The sequence below is a fragment of the Lygodium microphyllum genome, chromosome 5 (genome assembly GCF_053477565.2).
Source record: "Lygodium microphyllum isolate KBCC chromosome 5, Lygodium_microphyllum_v1.1.10, whole genome shotgun sequence".
Taxonomy (NCBI): domain Eukaryota; kingdom Viridiplantae; phylum Streptophyta; class Polypodiopsida; order Schizaeales; family Lygodiaceae; genus Lygodium; species Lygodium microphyllum.
In genome coordinates this window covers 74,872,063-74,891,656 of record NC_141139.1, presented here as the reverse complement: position 1 = coordinate 74,891,656, position 19,594 = coordinate 74,872,063, and the positions used below count along the sequence as shown (strand labels likewise).

The window sequence follows — 19,594 nt, the reverse complement described above, 5'->3', positions numbered from 1 at the left end:
TGATTTTTAAAAAGTGATTTTTTATTCATATTGAACCTTATCCATTGTAATTTAAACCCTTCTCGCTTTAGGTAGTAAAAGGCAATTGCCAACCTTAGTGCAAGGGAGCCAATTGTGATGAGGGTATCAAAAAGCACACTTTGGAGCTAGTGATGTTACCAAAAAAGAGAAATATGCTGAGAATCTTGCTTAGGTATCACTTGTTGGTTTGCCAAAACATGTTACATCGTTGGCTCTAAAGTGTTCCCTTAACTTTTCAAATTGTACTTTTAAATTATATAAAATATTTTTGAAGAAAAATCCAATATTGGAGTTGTTCAATTCCCCTTGATATCCCCTACGCGCTCATATATTCAAATCTCAAAAAAACTTAAAAAAAATGTAAAATCTCCCCCCCCCCCCCCCCAAAAAAAAAACATATTTTTCCTTATAGTTGACCCCCTTACCCTAGAAGGTTTGCTGTAGAGGTGAGATGTATTATCGATGTGCCAATTGGACTTCTTGTAGAGTTCAATTAGAACTCATGAGCTTCATGAAAGACTACGAGAGCTGGTCATAGGATATAGACACAAAGAAGAGGATACAAAAAATACATCGACAGCCCGAGCTGTCACCATCTTTCAGGTAAAGAAAGGCCCAACCATATCATTTCTTGGAAGTATTATTACGAGGCTTCACTCAAACATAAGCGAATTGCCTCCTGTAGATTAGAGAACATTTACCCTCCTGTAGATTAGAGAGCATTTACTCGTGAAAATCAGAGCCGATGTTAAACCTCCGATGACAAATCCACCAACTCAACGAGTCTGTCAGGAAAGGTCATAAAGTCGATGGCTCTGGCAACTTAGCTTATAGTGTTGATGCATTTCCACTTTCATTAGTCCAGTAACGCATTGGGTGTGAACATCCAGCTACATTCAAGCACATTATACAATGAAAGAATATCCTCTCTCTCTCTCTCTCTCTCTCTCTCTCTCTCTCTCTCTCTCCATATATATATATAAAACTGCCAGCAAAGGGGTCCTTCTCTTGCCCTTATTGTACAGAAACCCCGGTGACTCATTAGGTGTCGCATGCTGCTGCAAACGCAGTTTGTATACACCTCTGACTTCTCATGCTGAAGGGAATGCAGACGTCTGGCCATTAAATCGTTGCGCAAACCCTCTCAACACCAGCACAACAACGTCTCTAAGATTTCGTGTTTGAACCATCAACTCCACTTCGTTCTCATTATCAACCACAATTTTCAGTCGATGTTGATCGTTCTGGAATATCGCGACCTGTCATGTAGAAATCTACAAATTAAACCCCAATTATTGAATCCTGATTTATCCCATATCTAGGTAACTGTGTTCATGTAATCACATTGCTAGTTTTAACTTTACCTGGCTTAAAAGATAAGTCTACATAATTGATCATGACGAGTCATGGGAATTATCTATAATTTTCGTTTAAGAAACTAATACACAAGAAATACACTTAAAGATCAGAAAAATGATAGCTACAGATGTAGCTTCAAAACCCCGCCTGGTGGGGGTGGTTGTTTGGGGGGCATCATCTGTCACTAGTCGAAATGTTCAAATGGTTTGTAAATATGACGTACCTTATCCTTCGAAAGTTCCAAGTCTCGAGCATTTCCGTTCTCATCAGGTAAGACTATTAGGCAAATTCTAGGCGATTCTCTCCACCATATGCTTAAGGATGACCCCTGTAATTTCAGCCATCGCAGGCTCCCTATATTTTCTCGATTTTGGAATCCTGAGTTGTCTTGTAAGGACTTCTGCTTACCAGTGAAGGATAGTGCATCAGGTGTCTTTGATGTGTATTCATACCCAGCATCTAGATTGGATAGACAAACCTTAAGGAATGAAAGAGAGGTTGGAACCTTTCCTTCTAAAATATATTTGTCACACCTCTACCAAGCTCAACTTTATTAAACGAGAACTCTAGGAAAAATGGCCGTCAAAGATAAAGAAGAAAAGAGGGAAGCTCTAGTCATGTTTAGCACTTCTGAGATTGGCAGGACCAACGAAAGACTTTCAACTATGAAAAGCCAATATCTCAGACAGTAAGTCCAACAGCTTCTGAAGGCAAGGTGGCTAAGGAACGACAAGTATCTTCAGAGGCAACTATAACATGTCTAATTCTCAATGGTAAAACTCTTCCAGGTGAGAATAACCTATGGAACAATTATAAAGGCATTCAAATTTCTTCATCATGCTGGTCTACACAGAATCGAGATAATCTTCAATACAATCCCTACAAAAAGCATGAGAAGCAATGTACAAAGAACAGATCTTGGACCAACCTTGGCTTTTAATCAGGACTACAGTACCTCAGCCATTGTTGCACTTGAAGAGAAGAAGCATGAACAGTTCAAAACAAGCTTCTTCGCTATGATGGAGAAATGACTTGTCACAAAATCTCACTTTGTCAAACGGTTTGAGCGTGCCAATTACTGACTGCTCTTCACCTGTATGCAGGCACTAACTATGTACCTCTTCAGCACAAGAAAATACAATGAAGGGGAATGGTTAACCACCCTTAAGACCTTACTAACATTTCAAGAGTGCCCAATAGATCAGTAGGGACATTTCAAGACCTTCCTAGACAATAGGCACCCCAATATCTTTTTACTAGCCGCAAAGCAAAGGATTTTATAGTAATCAAGCTCACGAAAGCAACCGATGCTTTTTACTAGCCACAAAGCAAAAGATTTTATAGTAATCAAGCTCACAAGAGCAACCAATGCTTTAGGCCAAAGTGTAAGTGAGAGAAAAGTGAACCCCGAATCAAGAAGCACATATTCTTTGTTTGAGACAATGGAAAGGATGCCTTATTGGAGTTCTGCAATCTAGTGTGTGCAATCTAATGGCTAGAGTGCTCTTTAGCTAGTTCTGCAATCTAGTGTGTGCAATCTAATGGCTAGAGTGCTCTTTAGCTCTCTCCTCTTCTGTGTTCTAATTTCTCTTCTCCTCCTCGAATCCATAGGTGGCCCACTCCCTTACCTTCCTTTAAGCTCTCTCATTGCCTCTTTGCATTACACCTCTTCATGGACTGATGGTACTGGCAGAGAATGGCGAGTAACTCCTGAGTGCATTTCAACATTGAGAGTAGCCTTACTGTGTTACAGAGGGAGTGAGGAGAGAGAAGCCTTGCTGTGTTAGAGAGAGGCTTCATGGCTACACTCATGAGCTACATGAACTGTATGGGTAAGTTACAAACTTACACAACTACAGGATAGAATACAAACTCACACAGCTATAGGAGCAGTCAATGTAATGCAAAAACCTAATGGCATGGGATCACATGGAGCTATCAGACAGTTAACGTAGGCTGATCTTGCCTTGAAATGCTCATTACGTTCCTTATCCATTAGTTAGGCTCTACTTTTTTTATCTTATTTGCTTCATTAGCACCTACCTTTTTTACTACCAACATAATTAGTCCTTGTTTCTGAAACATGGTTCCTCCCCTATAGCAGACTTCCCTGCTAGCTACAGCACTCACATATACATTAGGCCCCCACCTTTCCTTCCCTTGTAGCCAAACATTCCTGCTCTTGTCAAACTTATAACAGCCCTAATAATCCTCCACCTTGGTCTCCTGACTTCCTCAACAACCCCACTCTTCCTCTCAACCTGCTCCACCAATGTGATGCTATTATCTGACGAAAATCATATTAGCTTTTGCCGAGGCAGGCTGCCCCACCCCAACCTCATCAACCTTTTCTCACAATGTCCATCACATGCCATGTCCAATAAATCCCCCAGCCCATTTAATCAGAGTGTACATCGAGGCTGCAGGTAAAGAGCCCTTCTATGATATTTTTTGTAATAGAGTGGGGGCATACTAGCTTGACATCCTTAATGATCACCTAATTCTATGAAGCAATGGCCCTTCAAAATTGAACAGACCGAGATCTTATGCCATGGCCATGTTAAGTGGAGGGTCATTATAGAATCATAACTGCTCAGGTCAAAACCAAAAGGCAATCATCAGTTAAAACACATCATCTGTTGCATAAATGATCAAACTTACATGGAAGGGAGGAGCATAGCTGCCACGGATTTCCGTGTTTGGGAATGATGTCTTAGACCCTGGCTTTACGACCTTCAATCTCTTCTTGTTGACGTCCAGAATGCGCCTTTCCAAGCTTCCGAGTCCATGTTGAGCCTGTCATATCTTTCAAGATAAATAATTTTGGAGAACACAAATGAACCAAGTGCATGTCTTAGCTTAGGAATTTGATGGTAAATGTCTACCTTGAAAGCTGGGTGTTCCCGGTCTCGCAAAGCCTGTCCTTAGACAAAACGCAAGTCAAGTATTCTCTTGTTAAAAACAAAATGTTTATAAACCCAAAAAACCAAAAGAAACATCACCTCAAATTTCACAGCCCCTGCGTCCAACTTTAGCTTGACTTCCTTAGCAACTTCAGGCTCTGTCAGACACGTGTATTTAGTGTTCTTTAAGATTTATTAGAGAGCCATTAACTGTTTCCTTACAAAGCAAGTAGAAACCAAAAGGATTTGAAAGCTATCAAGGACAAACCAACAGCGATGGGCTCAGTAGAAGCAGATACAGGAGCACCTCCAAGGCCATCATCACGGACGGGAGTATACACTGCCACAAGTCGACAACCTACATCATCTACATTAGCTTCATACATCCGTCCCACTTCACCTGTGCATATTTAAAGACAGCAATTAACAAACATATCAGAGATTCAGACAATGAGCGCAAAACCAAACACAGAGCTGCCTCTTCTTTTTTCCCCCAAGAAAATAAATTTTTTATTTCCAGTAACCTATGATAGGGACAAGATCTGGTCTCCCAGCAACTGCCCGAAACCACTGGATCATGCTCTTGCCCTCCCTCCCTCCACTGTAGATGCCTCGTACAGCATAAAGATTTGTATGACATCCCCTTCCTTCTATTTCCAACTTGTCCATTTTTGGAGCTCCTACAAAGAGACAGTTAAACTATCAAACTTGGATCTTGTCCACAAAGCACAAAGAACAGTGTTAAATCAGATAGTCTCTAATGACCTCCACTACTTAGATTTATCTGACAAGTACCTAGGTTTGTTTGTTGGTCAAACAGTTGTGCAAACTGTAGAGAAGTGTGCTGGTGTGTATGCACTTGCAGCACCTCCAAGAGAATTCAATTGTGGAATATAGACAATGGTCATAAACTTTTACTTGTGTTATTGCGCTACACTTGCATTTGCTAGGTGACTGCGTATCTCCTGCAAAGCAATTTACTTTGTGTCTTGAAATTGGATTCATCTTGTTCAGCTGTTGGTCTCAGTTCCAGCCTTCGCCCTAATTGCTTAAGGATTTTGGAGGAATCCTTCCCGTATGATTAAAAGATGCTTGAAATACATTAAATACAGACTCCTATATTTCCTCCCTCCCTTCTCATTCAATTTATTTCTCATCCACCTCTCTTTTGATCTCACATGTTTCCCCAATTTTCTTTCTTTATTCAACATCATTTTCTTGCTGATTCTCATAGTCATACTTAGCTTACTCCTCTTTCCCCAAGTGGCAAACATTTAGCCACTCTTCAAGACATTACTCACACAAAATAACAATGGTGCTTGTTGAATAAAAACCCACACATAATACTCATAGTAAAGTAGACTGTAGCCTCTGAATGTGGACCTATTTCCACATCTATTACTACTATAACTATACAATTGTACTACAATGAAATTTTCAAGATATTTATTTGACTAAGATATTCCTATATTATCTGGATCGGCACAAAATAAGCCAAACCACCATCAGTTGGCCACAGCACCAGACGGAAATTTCCTAGCGGCAGGTATACCAATACAGCAGGTGTGGTCTCAATTGGCAAAGAACTTCTTATTTATCTCTAGTGAAGTTAGTTGCCAAAATTAGCTGGACAACCTTGAAATATCAAAAGGCACTCGCCACTCGGTCTTTCACTGATTTTCTTCCAGTTTTGCCAATGAGGACTCCAGTCAGATTAGTCTATTGCATTCAATTTGCAGCAGACGTCTCTCTTTTTCTGCCGTAGGGCAGCCTGAACATATGTGTTCGAGATTTCTGACTGCAACAAAGCACGCACCCATGCACTGAACCTCCTCATCTTCAAGGCCCTTAATAATGCCTACGACACTTGTGTGCATCAAAGCATGCACCCATGCAACAAAGCACGCACCCATGCACTGAACCTCCTCATCTTCAAGGCCCTTAATGCCTACGACACTTGTGTGCATCCTAAAATACTGTTTCACTCCAGGCGATTGGCCCTTCGTTTCTGAATTATTCCCATCGTCCAACATATAAGGCCTTGAATAAAGATTTCCTAATGAGAACTAGCTCTTGAAAAGGAACAAGTAATCCGCAAATTACACACTCGTATAGTCTAGAAAGGAAAATCATCACAATTTAAGAAACATTAAAGGAGCCTGCCTTTGTTTCAACCAATTAGTTTGCCAATAGACACACTAATTCCCATTTTTTCAGTGTTAAAGCCTAACAAGGAAACCCACAAGATAACAACAACAGTTGAGTAAACCAAACTGACCTGGCAAGACTGGTGAAGTTACTGTTGCTACAGGTTCCGCAGTTCTACCAAACGTATCCGTCATTATACATTCGCAGCGCAAACAAAACCCCACATCCTCAGAACGAACCTTGTAAGAGCTTGCTCGCTGCAAAGGTAGAGTCTCAAAAGAATTCGTCACACCTTGGGCCCTTGAGCGCGACCTAAAGAATGCCATGAGATTAACTATTGCTGAAGAGAGCCTGAGAGCGTCCTGTTCATTCATCATTTGATGAACTTACCACTGATACTTAAGATCCTTCTTATATTTTTGCCAACTTTTCTCATCGGCTTCACACTCAAATGATACTCCCAATGCAGTCAAAATTTCATTTTCAGCTGCCTTTCCAGTCAGCGCCACCTGTTGGGGCCTTGGAATCTCTGAAAAAAGAGGCAAGTTCTAAGAATAAGATATCTGAATCAGAATGTACTTATCAAAATACAATAGAAATTACAGCCAGAAACTACTTCAAGCAAGAAACTTCCAGGTGTGGAGCTACATATCACCTAACAAAGTGCACTCAAATTCTAGTATGGAACTCCGCTCCAAATGCACATATTTCCGGGAAAGGGGAGAATTCACCCAAACTGAAGAGACTGTACAAAGCTTACAAGATGCACACTGCTCTCGAAACAAAAAGAAAACACCAAACCAACACCTTCTAGCACTCTATGGGGACCTAGCATGTAAGTACCAAGGAGATTATGGTCAAAACAACCATAATGGAGAGCAATTGGCATAGCACACAATATTGAAAGGTCCAGGTTGGCACAAAGTTCAAACTGTACAAATTGCACCAGTCATCATTCAATCACATATATCTTACATTCAATCTAACATCTCCAAAAGATATGATTACACCTTTGAGAATTATCAGCACACTGGCACGAGATTCTCAGGAGTTTTCCTACAGTAGGTGTTTAAGAGGCCTGTTCAGGAAGACATTTTACCAAAATTGGTTTGTGAATCGTGACACATTTGACTAGAGTGTTCTGACCCAAATGTGGATCCTCGGCCTTTTATATGAAAGCGAAGATTTATTTACCATCATGATGTATATAATGGGCCCTAGCAAAATTCCAAGCTTTGAAATACAAGCTCGACAATTCATGCAAATTCAAGCATTATTTATACTCAACATTAACGATAAAGTAATCATATTGTGTTTTTCATCAACATGGAACCCCACAAACTACAAAAAAAACACTAGAACTAGGATCAAAAATCCTGGAAAAAGACTGCTAGGCATGTCTTCCTTCATGTGTGCCAATCTCTAAACAGGTCCAGCCCTCTGCCAGATCTGGTTCAGTTTCATACCTGGTAATATTAAGTCAGATTTTTCTGAAAGTACCATCCTTCCTATAGTCCCATCCGCTCGCATTGGAGTGTACCTAAATTGGAGACCATTAAATGGCTTGATCAACATGATCCAGCAGGAAAATACAACACATTCTAATTCATGATGAGTGCTTACCCAAAAATCAAAAAGCACATGTGGTCTTCTTCTGAGATTGTATATGTCCTTGAGGTGGCTCCTCCAATCAAAGTAACACTACCATCTCCAGAATCTCTATACCAGGTCATTTTACTACTTCCTTCATAGCCTCCATAATATTGACCTTCTCCAAGAAAAGTTCGAAGTGCAATTTTCTTCACTCTAACATCGCTTACAGATGGAAGTGCTAAGAAATAAACGAGATGAAGATGTCAAATAAAAGCCAAAAAGAAAGGCATGCACGTGTTTAAACTTGAGACATGCAGTGTGAATTTGCTTGATCTCTGCTTTTGGTACTTTATAGGTGCATAATAGTAGCTACATGCAGTTAAGCCACAATTCTACAAATCAATGCAAAGTTCAAGCCTCCTCACTTAATGCAGAGTCTCTAGCTAGTACCCCTTGACAGTGGTGAAATTTTAAGAATTTATATTGATAGTATCTGAGGCTAAGAGTTTACCTGGTTTGACAGGACTGCTACAGCATGCCACCAGAGGTTTTCCTCTTTCCCCATCACTACGAACAGGAGTCCAGCATATTGCCAGATACATTCCTACATCTTGCAAAGTAGGAGTATAGCTCCTAAATTGGCATGTCAACCAAAGTATTTGTCAGTATCATTATTTTTAGCGCATGCATTAGCTCAGACCTAATCAATAGAACAAATTGATTTCCGAGCTAAGTCTTGTAACAGACATGGATGTTGCAGTGGGAAATGTGTCTTCTGGCAATATGGCTCCTGTGAGTGGACATGGCAGGCGAAACCAGTTGTACTCACTGAAGCCCTCTGAACCACCGTAGTAAGATTTTCTGGGAACCACCTCTTCACCCTCACAGCAATCTGGGATGCTGATGTTTATACCAACCGGGTCAGCTGTAAAATACACAGACTCAGCATTCATTCAGTTAGGTGTTAAAACTTGAAACGCTGTACAAATCAAAATTAAGTGGACCTCCAAAATTTATCGATCACTTTTGATTCCATTACCATTTTGCACGATGTCAGAGATGATGCGGCAAGGAGCTCCTGACAATCCATCTTTACGCACAGGGGTGAAAACAAGCGAGATACGGCAGCCGATATCCTTGGACGTCAGCTCTAGTCTCTCTACAGTACAGAAATTGCCAAAAAATATTAATATCAGGCTGGAAAGCATTAATTCTTAAAATCTGATCTTACCATTGTTACTCAGCCAATCCTCTTTCCCATTTGCACTTCTTCGGAACCATTCACTTAAACAAGCTCCCCTTTCACTGACAAAGACAAGCAGAAGTCCGTCAAAAAAACATGACACCACAAGTAACTAGGCCTTCTTTTTTCTACTGACCAAATTATAAGATAATCTAGCATTCAGTATTTTTCCTATCAAGCAATTAGTGCAACTTGTGCATTAAAGCAAAAGTGCAGGCTCAGTTTCCTATCTATTATCCCATTGCTTGCTCTCCATTCCATAACTCCTATTGCTTCAAAATTTTATGACCACCTGGCTGCATTAACCTTTCTTAACCTGCATCCTTGCAACTCCACAGAATAAAACTCTGTCGGAATTGATGTGAGAACTAGGGCACATGAGCAATATCAGTGTCAAAGAAGTAAAGGCCAATCAGAACAAACAGTTCTGATAGCACAGCATGCATGATACTTGGACCACTTGTTAACCATCCTTTAGAACCTCTTTTGGATATTTATTATCTCGCTTTTTACTCTAAATTGTATAACAGAACCCATCTTACCATCCCTTATCAGCATGGTAAGCTTTTCTTCTATTTTACCAGCAACATCAATATAAATTTTCAATCTTGGCCTGATTTTGCATCTTACACTTTCTCTTTTGCTGTAGCATTGCTAATCAAAACTTTGCAGCTTCTTCAATCCCACTTTCAATGTAAGAGGATCGCTTCAGTTAGTGATGAATCTCTCTTTCTTTATGTGCACGAGCCACCTACATTACAAACATTTTGAGCTTGTTCGAAGAACTTATGGATATAAATTAAGACATGTTTTGGTTCATTGTAATGATGGTATGGTCTTCAAAAAAAGGGTTCATAGTTACAGGCTTTTGAAGCTCTTTCAGCAAAATAAATCATGGGTTATGAGCTTTGTTTTCTCACAATAGAGATCCATTTTCTCTACCTTGAGAACACTGTGAATAGATATGATGTTTATACCACTCGTGTGTTCATGAATTGTGCAACAAGTAGGCACAAAAACAGAAAACAGCATCAATAACTAAGGATAGACTAAGGAAATGCTAGTAAGGCCAAGCTACTTACTAAAGTTATTTTTAACATGACTGATGTCTTTAAAGAGTCTTGGAAAGAGGTGCTCTGGATTTTTTACTCTAATGGAAACAGGATCATCATCAATACCCCACTTTGGTTCTCACTCTAATGCAGAGTCATCATCAGTGTCGAGCAGTACATTATCCTCACATTCATTCTCATAAAAATGACAGGTGCATTGACCAAGGATCACCCACTCGGTATATCATATGCTTGGAAATCTCCCTCTGTCCTACTTATAGATTGCCTTGGGTGCATAAAAGTTTCTTTAGGTCTCCACCATGAAATCTTTTTTCTTTGCGCTTGCTAATATGCAGAAATTCTGTATAGGCTGAGATTGCAGCTCCAATGGATCTGTTTAAATTTCCCCTTGTCCAACTTTACGTTTGGACCATCATCTGCTCTTGACTATTTAGGTGTTTCACTGCACGGACATGATACAATCTTTCCAGTATGTTGGCACTGACACACTTGCTCTTATGTCTTGAGATTTGAAGAATGCAAGCACTCAAGGATGAAACGATAAGGGATACTCAGATTGCACCAGTAAAAGCATGGATTTGTTAATTACAGCACTTGAACCAAGAAGGCCTTACACCAAGAAGCTCATTGGCCATCACTATACATATATTCGTCATGGTTGGCTCTTCCATTATAGAGTTTTCAAAACTTGCTAAAATCTCCTACAGGGCAAGACCACTTTGTCCACTGATGCTGGTAACAGTCATCTCCACAAGCCCAAACTGGATATCTGTATTTGACTAGGCTTTGAAGTCCTTAACAAGACACCCAGGTAGTTCTTAGTGATCGTATCAATCAGAAGATCATATTGGAACAATGCCCACAAAAATATAGTGGGCATTGTTCCAATATGATATTCTGATTGATACTATCACAAAAAACTACCTCCCAGAAACATCTTCCACTGAAATAGAGAGAAAGCTGAGTTTGACTTTTGGTTCATCACTGTACATTCTAGAAGTTAAGCTGATAAAATCTGTAACCAGTAATAAATGCTAGACATACAGCAGTTAATAGTAGTAAAAATTGTCTGTCAAAGAAATGTGTTCTGGAGTTTTCTTTAATCTTACACTAAAATGCACCCCCAAAAATGAAAGAACTCCTCACCCGCCTCGATAGATAGCTAGAAAACTGAGGCTTCCACCCTCAATGGCTTGACCACAAAACTCCAATGAATCACAAGTTGGCAATCCTGCAGAATATAAAAGCAGTATATATTAGCTATGCCTACCACATTACAAGCTGCACAAATCAGACTCACCTTACTTTAAATGCTGAAAGTTCTCTTTGATCCCTACTCATGTTGTTATATCACAAATGGTTAAGAGTGAGTCTCCATGTACTGAACTAATTATAAGGGAAGTATAAGGTTAGTATATCATGTCTTGATTAAAAGTGGTGTCATTTCAGTCAAGTGGCAGTGAATGTTGCCACTTGACTGAAGTGGTACCATCTTTACCTACAGTTATCTAGAGACTAGTTCACATGTCTGGAGTTCCCTGCCCTCACTGCTGCACTGCACCTTTCCCTCAGCTTTACCGCCCCTTCACCATCGCCTCCCCTTTGTGACTGCCCCGGGCCTTTCATGCATCCTTCCTTGCTTGATCCCCACCATCCCCTCCTAACAAAAATAGGGTTTTGATAGCTATCTCGAAATGTGTGCTGAAAATTGAGGGCCTAAGACTTAAATTCTAGCAATTGAAATTAACAAATTTCAAGGAAAATCAAGAGGCCAGCCAACGAATATCAAATTTGGGGCTGAATTTGTCTTTCAAGGAGCAAGGTGAAGGTTGATCCCCAAGCAAACGAAATGATAAATTGGTTTGGAGGCTTGTTGGTCAGTTTTGAAAGCAAGAGGCACTTGGATTAGTAAAGGAAATCAGAGGATCTCAGTTGTACTCCATCCATCGGCAATGAAAGTTAAAGAAATACCTCAAAGGGTGTCAACTTTGGGGCCAATACATTGTCCATTATCCAGGATTAAAGTGGCAAAGTGTAAATTTCAGTTTATGTAAATTAATTATTTGCTATAAATATCAATTAATCAGGTTATTTACCACTCTATCCGAGAAAGAAGGTTGGTTTCAAAGTTCCATTGCCGAGACACCATCAACTCCCTTGAATTACTAGGCTAATTGACGGTCAAAAGCTTTGCTCTAATGTCGAAATTGTATTCAACTGAGCATGAGAACCAGAATATCTTCAAATAGTGAGATGGGATCAAGCAATGATAATGCCTCTCAATCTAAAAATTCACAAAGTGTTGGGGAAAATGCAATGTCTAATCTTGGGCAAGACATGCAGCATGAGCAACAAGCTAATAATATTGGTTTAGACCAAAATGTGGGTCCTTCTAGGTCTCTTGAAGCTAATGACCAACAAAAGGAAGAGAATTTTGATAACCAATTTAAAAATCAGCCAAGGACAGCAACTAAATGTTTGTGCAATTGGCAAATGATCCTCAATTCGTGCACTTTTTGAACCTCTTAAAGCATGGCAGCAAAGGCAAGAAGAGGAAATAGTCTTCAAGAGATTGGGAACAACAGATGCACCAAAGAAAGAGCCAATCCAGCAGCATGATGGTCCAAATGTGGATACTAAGCATAAGCAAATGATGTTGGTGGGGCGATTAATGCATATGCAAGGCCAACTTAGAAGTGTCAATCCAATACTTTTCGGACAGCAAGGCATGCATACAATTATGGGGCAACCAGAGTACCTTGATGTTGGCACTAGTTTTCATGCTATGGTGGGTCAAGGACCACATACGAGATGTATGGCATGGTATGCAACAACCAATGCATGCATGGTATGCAAGGCCCAATGTATCCATGTATGGCATGCATGATCCCATGTATAGCAATCTTGGCATAATGTCGGGACACAAAGTGGCAAGTTTGGCAATGCATATATACAGCCCATTGTGTTTGGAACTCATGATGTTAATGCTAGTCATACAAGTACTCCGTATAATGTATACAATGTATGACAAAATGTATCTTGCTATGGCTGGTGGTATGCAAAGTCCCTTACACAAACACATTGCAATGGTCCAAAATATGCAAATAGGAATGTTTCCTAATGCATCTAGTGCTCCTAGCATGTCGAGTATACATGAAGGGCTAGTCAACTAGATGTGAGGTTTCATACTAGCTAAAATAAAATTGCAACAATGTAATGAGTTATGCTTGGCAGGTACTAGGTGGTACCCAATATTAGATTTTGGCCTAGACCAATTTATTGGCCACTAATGTCAATGGTGACATTACACACTGGGCATTAATTAATAAATTAATATCGGTCTAAGGGCTAATAACTGCTCAAGAATACTTGTCTCTATCTCTCTCAACTTGCACAAGGTTAAAATGGCCCTCTCTCTCTCTCTCTCTCTCTCTCTCTCTCTCTCTCTCTCTCTCATGTTTTCCCCACTTGCATGGGCAAGTTTCGTCTAGTAGCAATCTTCTAATCTTATTTTTCAGCATTATTCTAGTGCCCAAAAAATTAATTCCACTAGTCAATAATTAAATTAAGTAGGCTAGTTTGTCTTTCAAGTATCCCTAAGAAGTTATTAGCCCTTAGACCGATATTAGTTAACTAATTAATGCCTAGTCTATAGAGTCACCACTAACATTAGTGACCAATAAATTGATCTAGACCAAAATCTACCATCGAGTACCACCTAGTACTTGTTAGACATAATTTATTACAGCTTTTGTATTTGGCTCCAATCGATATCTCAAGGTCCTAGATCCCACAAGATGAAATAATTAACTTGCATCTCACACGTAGAAGTCACCTTTACACATTTAATTAACTTTTAATCAAATGCTAAGCAAAGCATTAAAAGTTACATTCTCGTGACACAAATACATGATGTCAAGACAACTAAATGATGTGGAGTGGCAAGTTCAAGACACATGATACATCATCTAATCAAAAACATATATGCATCTACCATCATAGAATGACAGATCATACAATATGCCACTATGTCAAATGTTTATACATCATCTGAGGTACTATGTTCCATCTACTCAATCATCAAAGGACTCCCTCCCTAATAGAGAGGATGATGAAGCAGCATCTCGCTCTAAGCCTAGCTTCAACTATCTCTAATGTAACTATCATTCTCGCTCTACCCTTATCTATCCACAAGTGTCGTGGATTGGTACTAGTAGCCTCTCATACAACATAGGGTTGATGTCACACTCCTCTTGTGAAATCTCTAGAATGCCACACACCTCTATGTTAATTTTCATGGAAGAGGCGATGACACCGTCCTCATATATCATAGTGTATTGTACATCCACATATGTAATCATCTTCTATCTCAAGCTCTCAACCACAAAGCTGGCAAGTCTTATTCTCTGTTGGAGTATTTGTCCATCTACCTGTCTCCATTTGTAGCCTATGAGAGGAGGTACAAATCTCTCCGAGAGCAAGCCGTATGCTGTGGGAGAGATGAATGTCGATGTATACTGCCCGAATAATAAATACATTATTAGAGAGACACAAGAAGTGACTTTGGTAGAACTCCATCCTCAATCCTAACAGGAGTGGTGCCATGGTTCAACGCTAATCAGCTAAGAAAGTGTAGGGCAATCAAGGTTGTACTCAAAAGGTGGAAGGCGGTCAATATCCAAACCGTATAGGCTCGTCCAAATAGTCATCTATGAAAACCAACAGTCCTTCTCGCCCTTTGATGCTAGTTGTCTAGTTGAAGTTACTACCAATGTAAAGTATCTATGACGTGGGAGATCCCATACTCTGTGCCAAAAGGTCACTGCCCCAAAGAGTACCTCTGTGACTATAGGTCCTGCCACCAAGTCTGCTTTGACAATGGGATGTAGAATGAAGAGCTTACTCCTAATCATACGTGCTATCATCATCATCAGTGGCCTTTCCATCCTATCCTACCCATCATAATAATCTCTCTCTATTCCGATCTAATCACCAAGTGGACTGAGACGCCTATGGTACAAGCCGCAAGTCCATACCTCTACTCCATACGCTAGTGTAGGTGTGATTGGTGTTAAACAACCATAGTTTGGTGCGAGGCTCCTAGCACTATATGTGAGCACATTGACTCTAAAGTGTCCCTAGGGAGAAAGCATAGCTGCATTTGTACTACATACAGACTAGCTTCCGTATTGTACGGTATGTATCCATACCAATTCGTACCCAAAAACAAGCTACTTTTTGCCTATGAAGACTAGGCCACAGAATATCTTCCAACTCCCAAGCCTTATGTTTATTATCATAATTTCAAGCCTCTCTCACTCTCTCTGTCCCAACTTTCAAGATGAATCTACAATTACAAGCCTCTCTCTCTCTCTCTCTCTCTCTCTCTCTCTCTCTCTCTCTCTCGTGAAGATAATTGAATTAAGTAGCAATATTTACATCAGACCATCAAGTCACCTAAGAAAAAACAAACACAAATAAAAGGCACCCAAGACTCTAACACACAAATATTACACGGAAAGAACAGTTGGTCTGGAGCAAACAATATCCAGCCAGGGAGCAACAATGTCAGGAAGAACCACATCAGCTGAAACCATAGAGGAGATCTACCATAACACTAAACCACGAACACAGGTCACATAACCATGGATGCCCAAGGCTAAATCAAAAATAAAGGCATTCCAAATACACCAAATATACCACAAAGCTGTCCATCTAAGGAAATGGAAGAGGCAAGAATTATTTAAATGCAAAGTACACATAGAAGTCATCCTTTCCATAATCCACGAACGTGCTGATATATGTTGATGCTGAGTCACCGAGGACCACACACGGGAACAAAACTCTAAATCTCTCAAGCAATAGGGCAAGAGACAAAGAGATGAAGCAATGTCTCATGACATGTAGTGCAAAATACACATCGACCACCAGAGATCTTGCAAGCATGCAACACGTCCCCAATTGGAAGACCCCCAAAAAGTAACCTCCACATGAACATTTTACCCTGACAAAGAACCTTTGACTTCCAGAGTTGGATGAATCTTTCTTGCCACTTCTTTTTGCTGTCTCGAATATGCCATAATTTATTAGCCTTTCTAGTGACCCATCTCTTGGCCTCAACTATCTAATGATATATCTGATTAGTTGAACTTTTCTCGAAATCAACAAGAAGCACAAACATCCATTCTTGCCAGGGAGACGATGGTTGTAAAGCAGGCAAAGGAGAGAACCTCAAAAGCATCTCTTGTATGGACAACCAAATGTCATGATATCCTCGAGACACCCGAAAGTGCTAACGAATACGCCGGAAAGAATAAAGCCAGGGCTGCCCAGGAATGACACCATCATGGATTGTCTACAACCCCAAACGAGCCATCCAATTAAACTTGTCTCACTACAAATCTTTATCAGGCCAACCCAATAACCTAGAGGTGGCCGTCACTTCTCCTTGCAACGAATTCTCCACCTTACAAAAATTAGGAGGGCGCCAAACTGCAAAAAGTAACATCTCTTGCCAGGATTCAATCAAATAAGAGAGGAGAAAAGAATGGGATACCTTAGCAGGCCTCGTGGAATTAAGGATATGCCACCAAGAAACTTGAATAGCCGTGCTACCATGAGAGATGCCAATCTTTTCTATGAAAAACTTTGCAATATCTAACCAAGGATGACTCTCTACACATAGTGCCTGCAAAAGGGCTAGTCTCAAGGCAACCATATGCAAATTAACATCCAATAGAGTTGCTCCCCCCCATCCTTTTAGGAGAAGTCACATGCTGCCACAAAATCCACACTTGGCCCAAACGATTCCCTTTCTTTTTCAACAACATCAGTTGGATAGGTTGAACCAGTTCCAAAAGAAACTTCTTAGTCCAAGGAAGCAATGGCAGAAAAAACGAGATCATACTGATCATGATGCATTAAGCAACTTTAAGTCTCACATGAAGAGACCAGCCTTGAGATTTCTAGTACATGAATCGATCATGAATACCAAATGACATCCAATCAAGCAAGGCAAAGGAAGCTACATCCACACCAATAGGAGCATCGGGTGAGTAACCAAAGCAAATAGTAAAGGGCTGAGAGGGCAGCCTTGCCGAAGAGACTGCGACAAGGCAATTTCATCTGTAATCCCTCCATTGAGTGTAATACAAGCCACATCACCCTAACTAATGGTATCAACAAGAGAAACCATGTGAGGACCAAATCCCATGGTGGACATTAGCTACCGCAAGAAAGACCAACTCACATAATCAAATGCCTTTTCAAGATCAAACTGAAGCATAACAACCTACTAGCATGAGGCTTTGGGATAATCAATCCCCAATTGAACATTCAACATGTTATGCATTATGTTCCAACCCTTAATGAAACCATATTGACGTGGATTAAGCAAGTGCGGAAATACTTTTTGCAATCTGTTGGCAATGATTTTAGAGAAGATTTTATACAAAGAACCCATAACAGAAATGGATCTCCATTGTTTCAAAGATGTCAAAGAGGGAATCTTAGATAATAACCAACTGATAGCAATCTTCCAATCCGAAGGCATCCTACCAGAATTCCATAATTGTTGACACATGCAAGTTAATGGGTCCTTAAGCTGCTCAACATGGGCTGAAAACAGCTCATTAGGAAGCCCATCCCAGCCAAGGCTTTTCCTTTGAGGTAAATGGAACAACACGTCCTCCACTTCATCCTCTGAAATATCAGCCTCCATTAAATCAACCCATTCTAGCTTAACCTAATTACTAACCAAATCACAAATGTATCGACAAGTAGAGTGAACAGCATCAAAAAGAATCTCTTGCGGACCCAACAAAGGTTTATAAAAGTCAACGCACATTTGAACAATGGAAGCAAGATCAATCACCATAACACCTTACTCATCCGACAAACACATAATATTTTCCCGAGCGTATTTCTGGTGTACACAAGCAAAAAACTGATGAGATTCACAGTTATTGACATGCAAGGCTTCCGCTCAGACCAGCAATTCGTATTAAGCATATTCCTCCTATTAAAGAGATTGAACTCTACATTTCAACCATTCAATGCATGTGAGCAAGTCATCAATAGTATCCCCTAACTAATACAGAGACAACGAGTGGGCCCTGTATCAACGAGTGGACCAACAAAGATTGCGCATGTTGCAATTCAATAAAGAGGAAGCATGCTGAAAACCATAATCTCGGGACAACGCACGTGCATTATCCCTAAAAACAGTCCATCCCTCCGATAAGATCCTCAAGCTAAAAGAAGCAATCAATTGTTGAATACATTTCAAAAACTGATTTTGCAATAGAAAAGATTGGTTGAACCATAGAGGCAAACGAGCAAGGAGAGCCTTAAAGGCATGAACAAGTCTGTGGGTCAAATCCAAAACCAAGAATAGTGATCTGACAAGACATGCTGTCGCTCCACCCACATATCAATGACTACAGGAAGAAAAGAATCACTTTGACAAATGTAGATCCTATCACGCCTAGCCTAGGCGTTTGAATGCTGAAGAGAAAGATAAATATATCCAGACTTTGAAGGATGCATCTAAGACCACATGTCCTTTTCAAAGACATAGCTGCCAGAGCATCCCGAGCCTGCCGCTTAGGACAAGAGTGCGATGAAGTCGCCTGATCCGCAAATACACAAGCATTAAAATCACCCATAACAAAACCTTGACAAGCCATGGCAAGGCAATGCAAGCCATCCCCAAGCTAACGGCATTCCCGAGCAGTAGAAGGAGCATACAAGCCCACCAGCCACAAAACATGTCCCTCATATAGGATTTTCAACATCAAAAACTTGTTGCAAGGGTCTTCAAAAACCAAGAATGGTTGCAAGGACGATCTAATAGCCGACATAACTCCAGATTTATGATCGATATTGCTTAATGCTCGAAGAAATGCCTTTAATATTCCAAAAAGCAAGTCTCATGATAAACCACAAAAGAGAAAACAACTTAATCAACACTTTTCCTTTTCCTTTAACATCAATAGCTTTCTCTGCCTAAAATCTCTCCAACCAACTCACTATGGATCACATCTACAAGATCCGCCCTCTACAAACTAGCAATCGAAGAACGAGAAGGGAACTGCTATTGCTAAGAACGGAAAACATTAGCTCGAAACATGTGTTCTATTATCTGTAATCCGAAATAACCAAGTTTTTGTTTTTTTTCGTACTAGTATCCTACCATACCTCATTAAATCCTAAGGTACCAATTAGTGCCGCGTTTTATCGTACCGTACCGTATC

The 19,594-nt window shown here is 40.2% G+C and overlaps 1 protein-coding gene across 1 annotated transcript in view; it reads right to left on the bottom strand.

Annotated features, from left to right (window-relative positions):
- Positions 1 to 457: 457 nt before the first annotated feature.
- LOC148035996 (187-kDa microtubule-associated protein AIR9-like) overlaps positions 458 to 19,594 on the bottom strand; it is a 95,980-nt gene continuing 76,843 nt past the window's right edge. The window contains exons 23-37 of the mRNA XM_087677995.1: positions 11,487 to 11,571; positions 9,256 to 9,329; positions 9,064 to 9,183; positions 8,772 to 8,949; positions 8,536 to 8,657; positions 8,055 to 8,262; positions 7,898 to 7,971; positions 6,822 to 6,960; positions 6,562 to 6,743; positions 4,808 to 4,963; positions 4,552 to 4,683; positions 4,383 to 4,441; positions 4,266 to 4,298; positions 4,042 to 4,176; positions 458 to 1,280 (exon numbers count right to left, since the gene is read on the bottom strand). Coding sequence (XP_087534121.1) covers positions 1,113 to 1,280; positions 4,042 to 4,176; positions 4,266 to 4,298; positions 4,383 to 4,441; positions 4,552 to 4,683; positions 4,808 to 4,963; positions 6,562 to 6,743; positions 6,822 to 6,960; positions 7,898 to 7,971; positions 8,055 to 8,262; positions 8,536 to 8,657; positions 8,772 to 8,949; positions 9,064 to 9,183; positions 9,256 to 9,329; positions 11,487 to 11,571 — 1,865 coding nt within the window. The 3' untranslated portion in view covers positions 458 to 1,112. The remainder of the gene's footprint in view (positions 1,281 to 4,041; positions 4,177 to 4,265; positions 4,299 to 4,382; positions 4,442 to 4,551; positions 4,684 to 4,807; positions 4,964 to 6,561; positions 6,744 to 6,821; positions 6,961 to 7,897; positions 7,972 to 8,054; positions 8,263 to 8,535; positions 8,658 to 8,771; positions 8,950 to 9,063; positions 9,184 to 9,255; positions 9,330 to 11,486; positions 11,572 to 19,594) is intronic.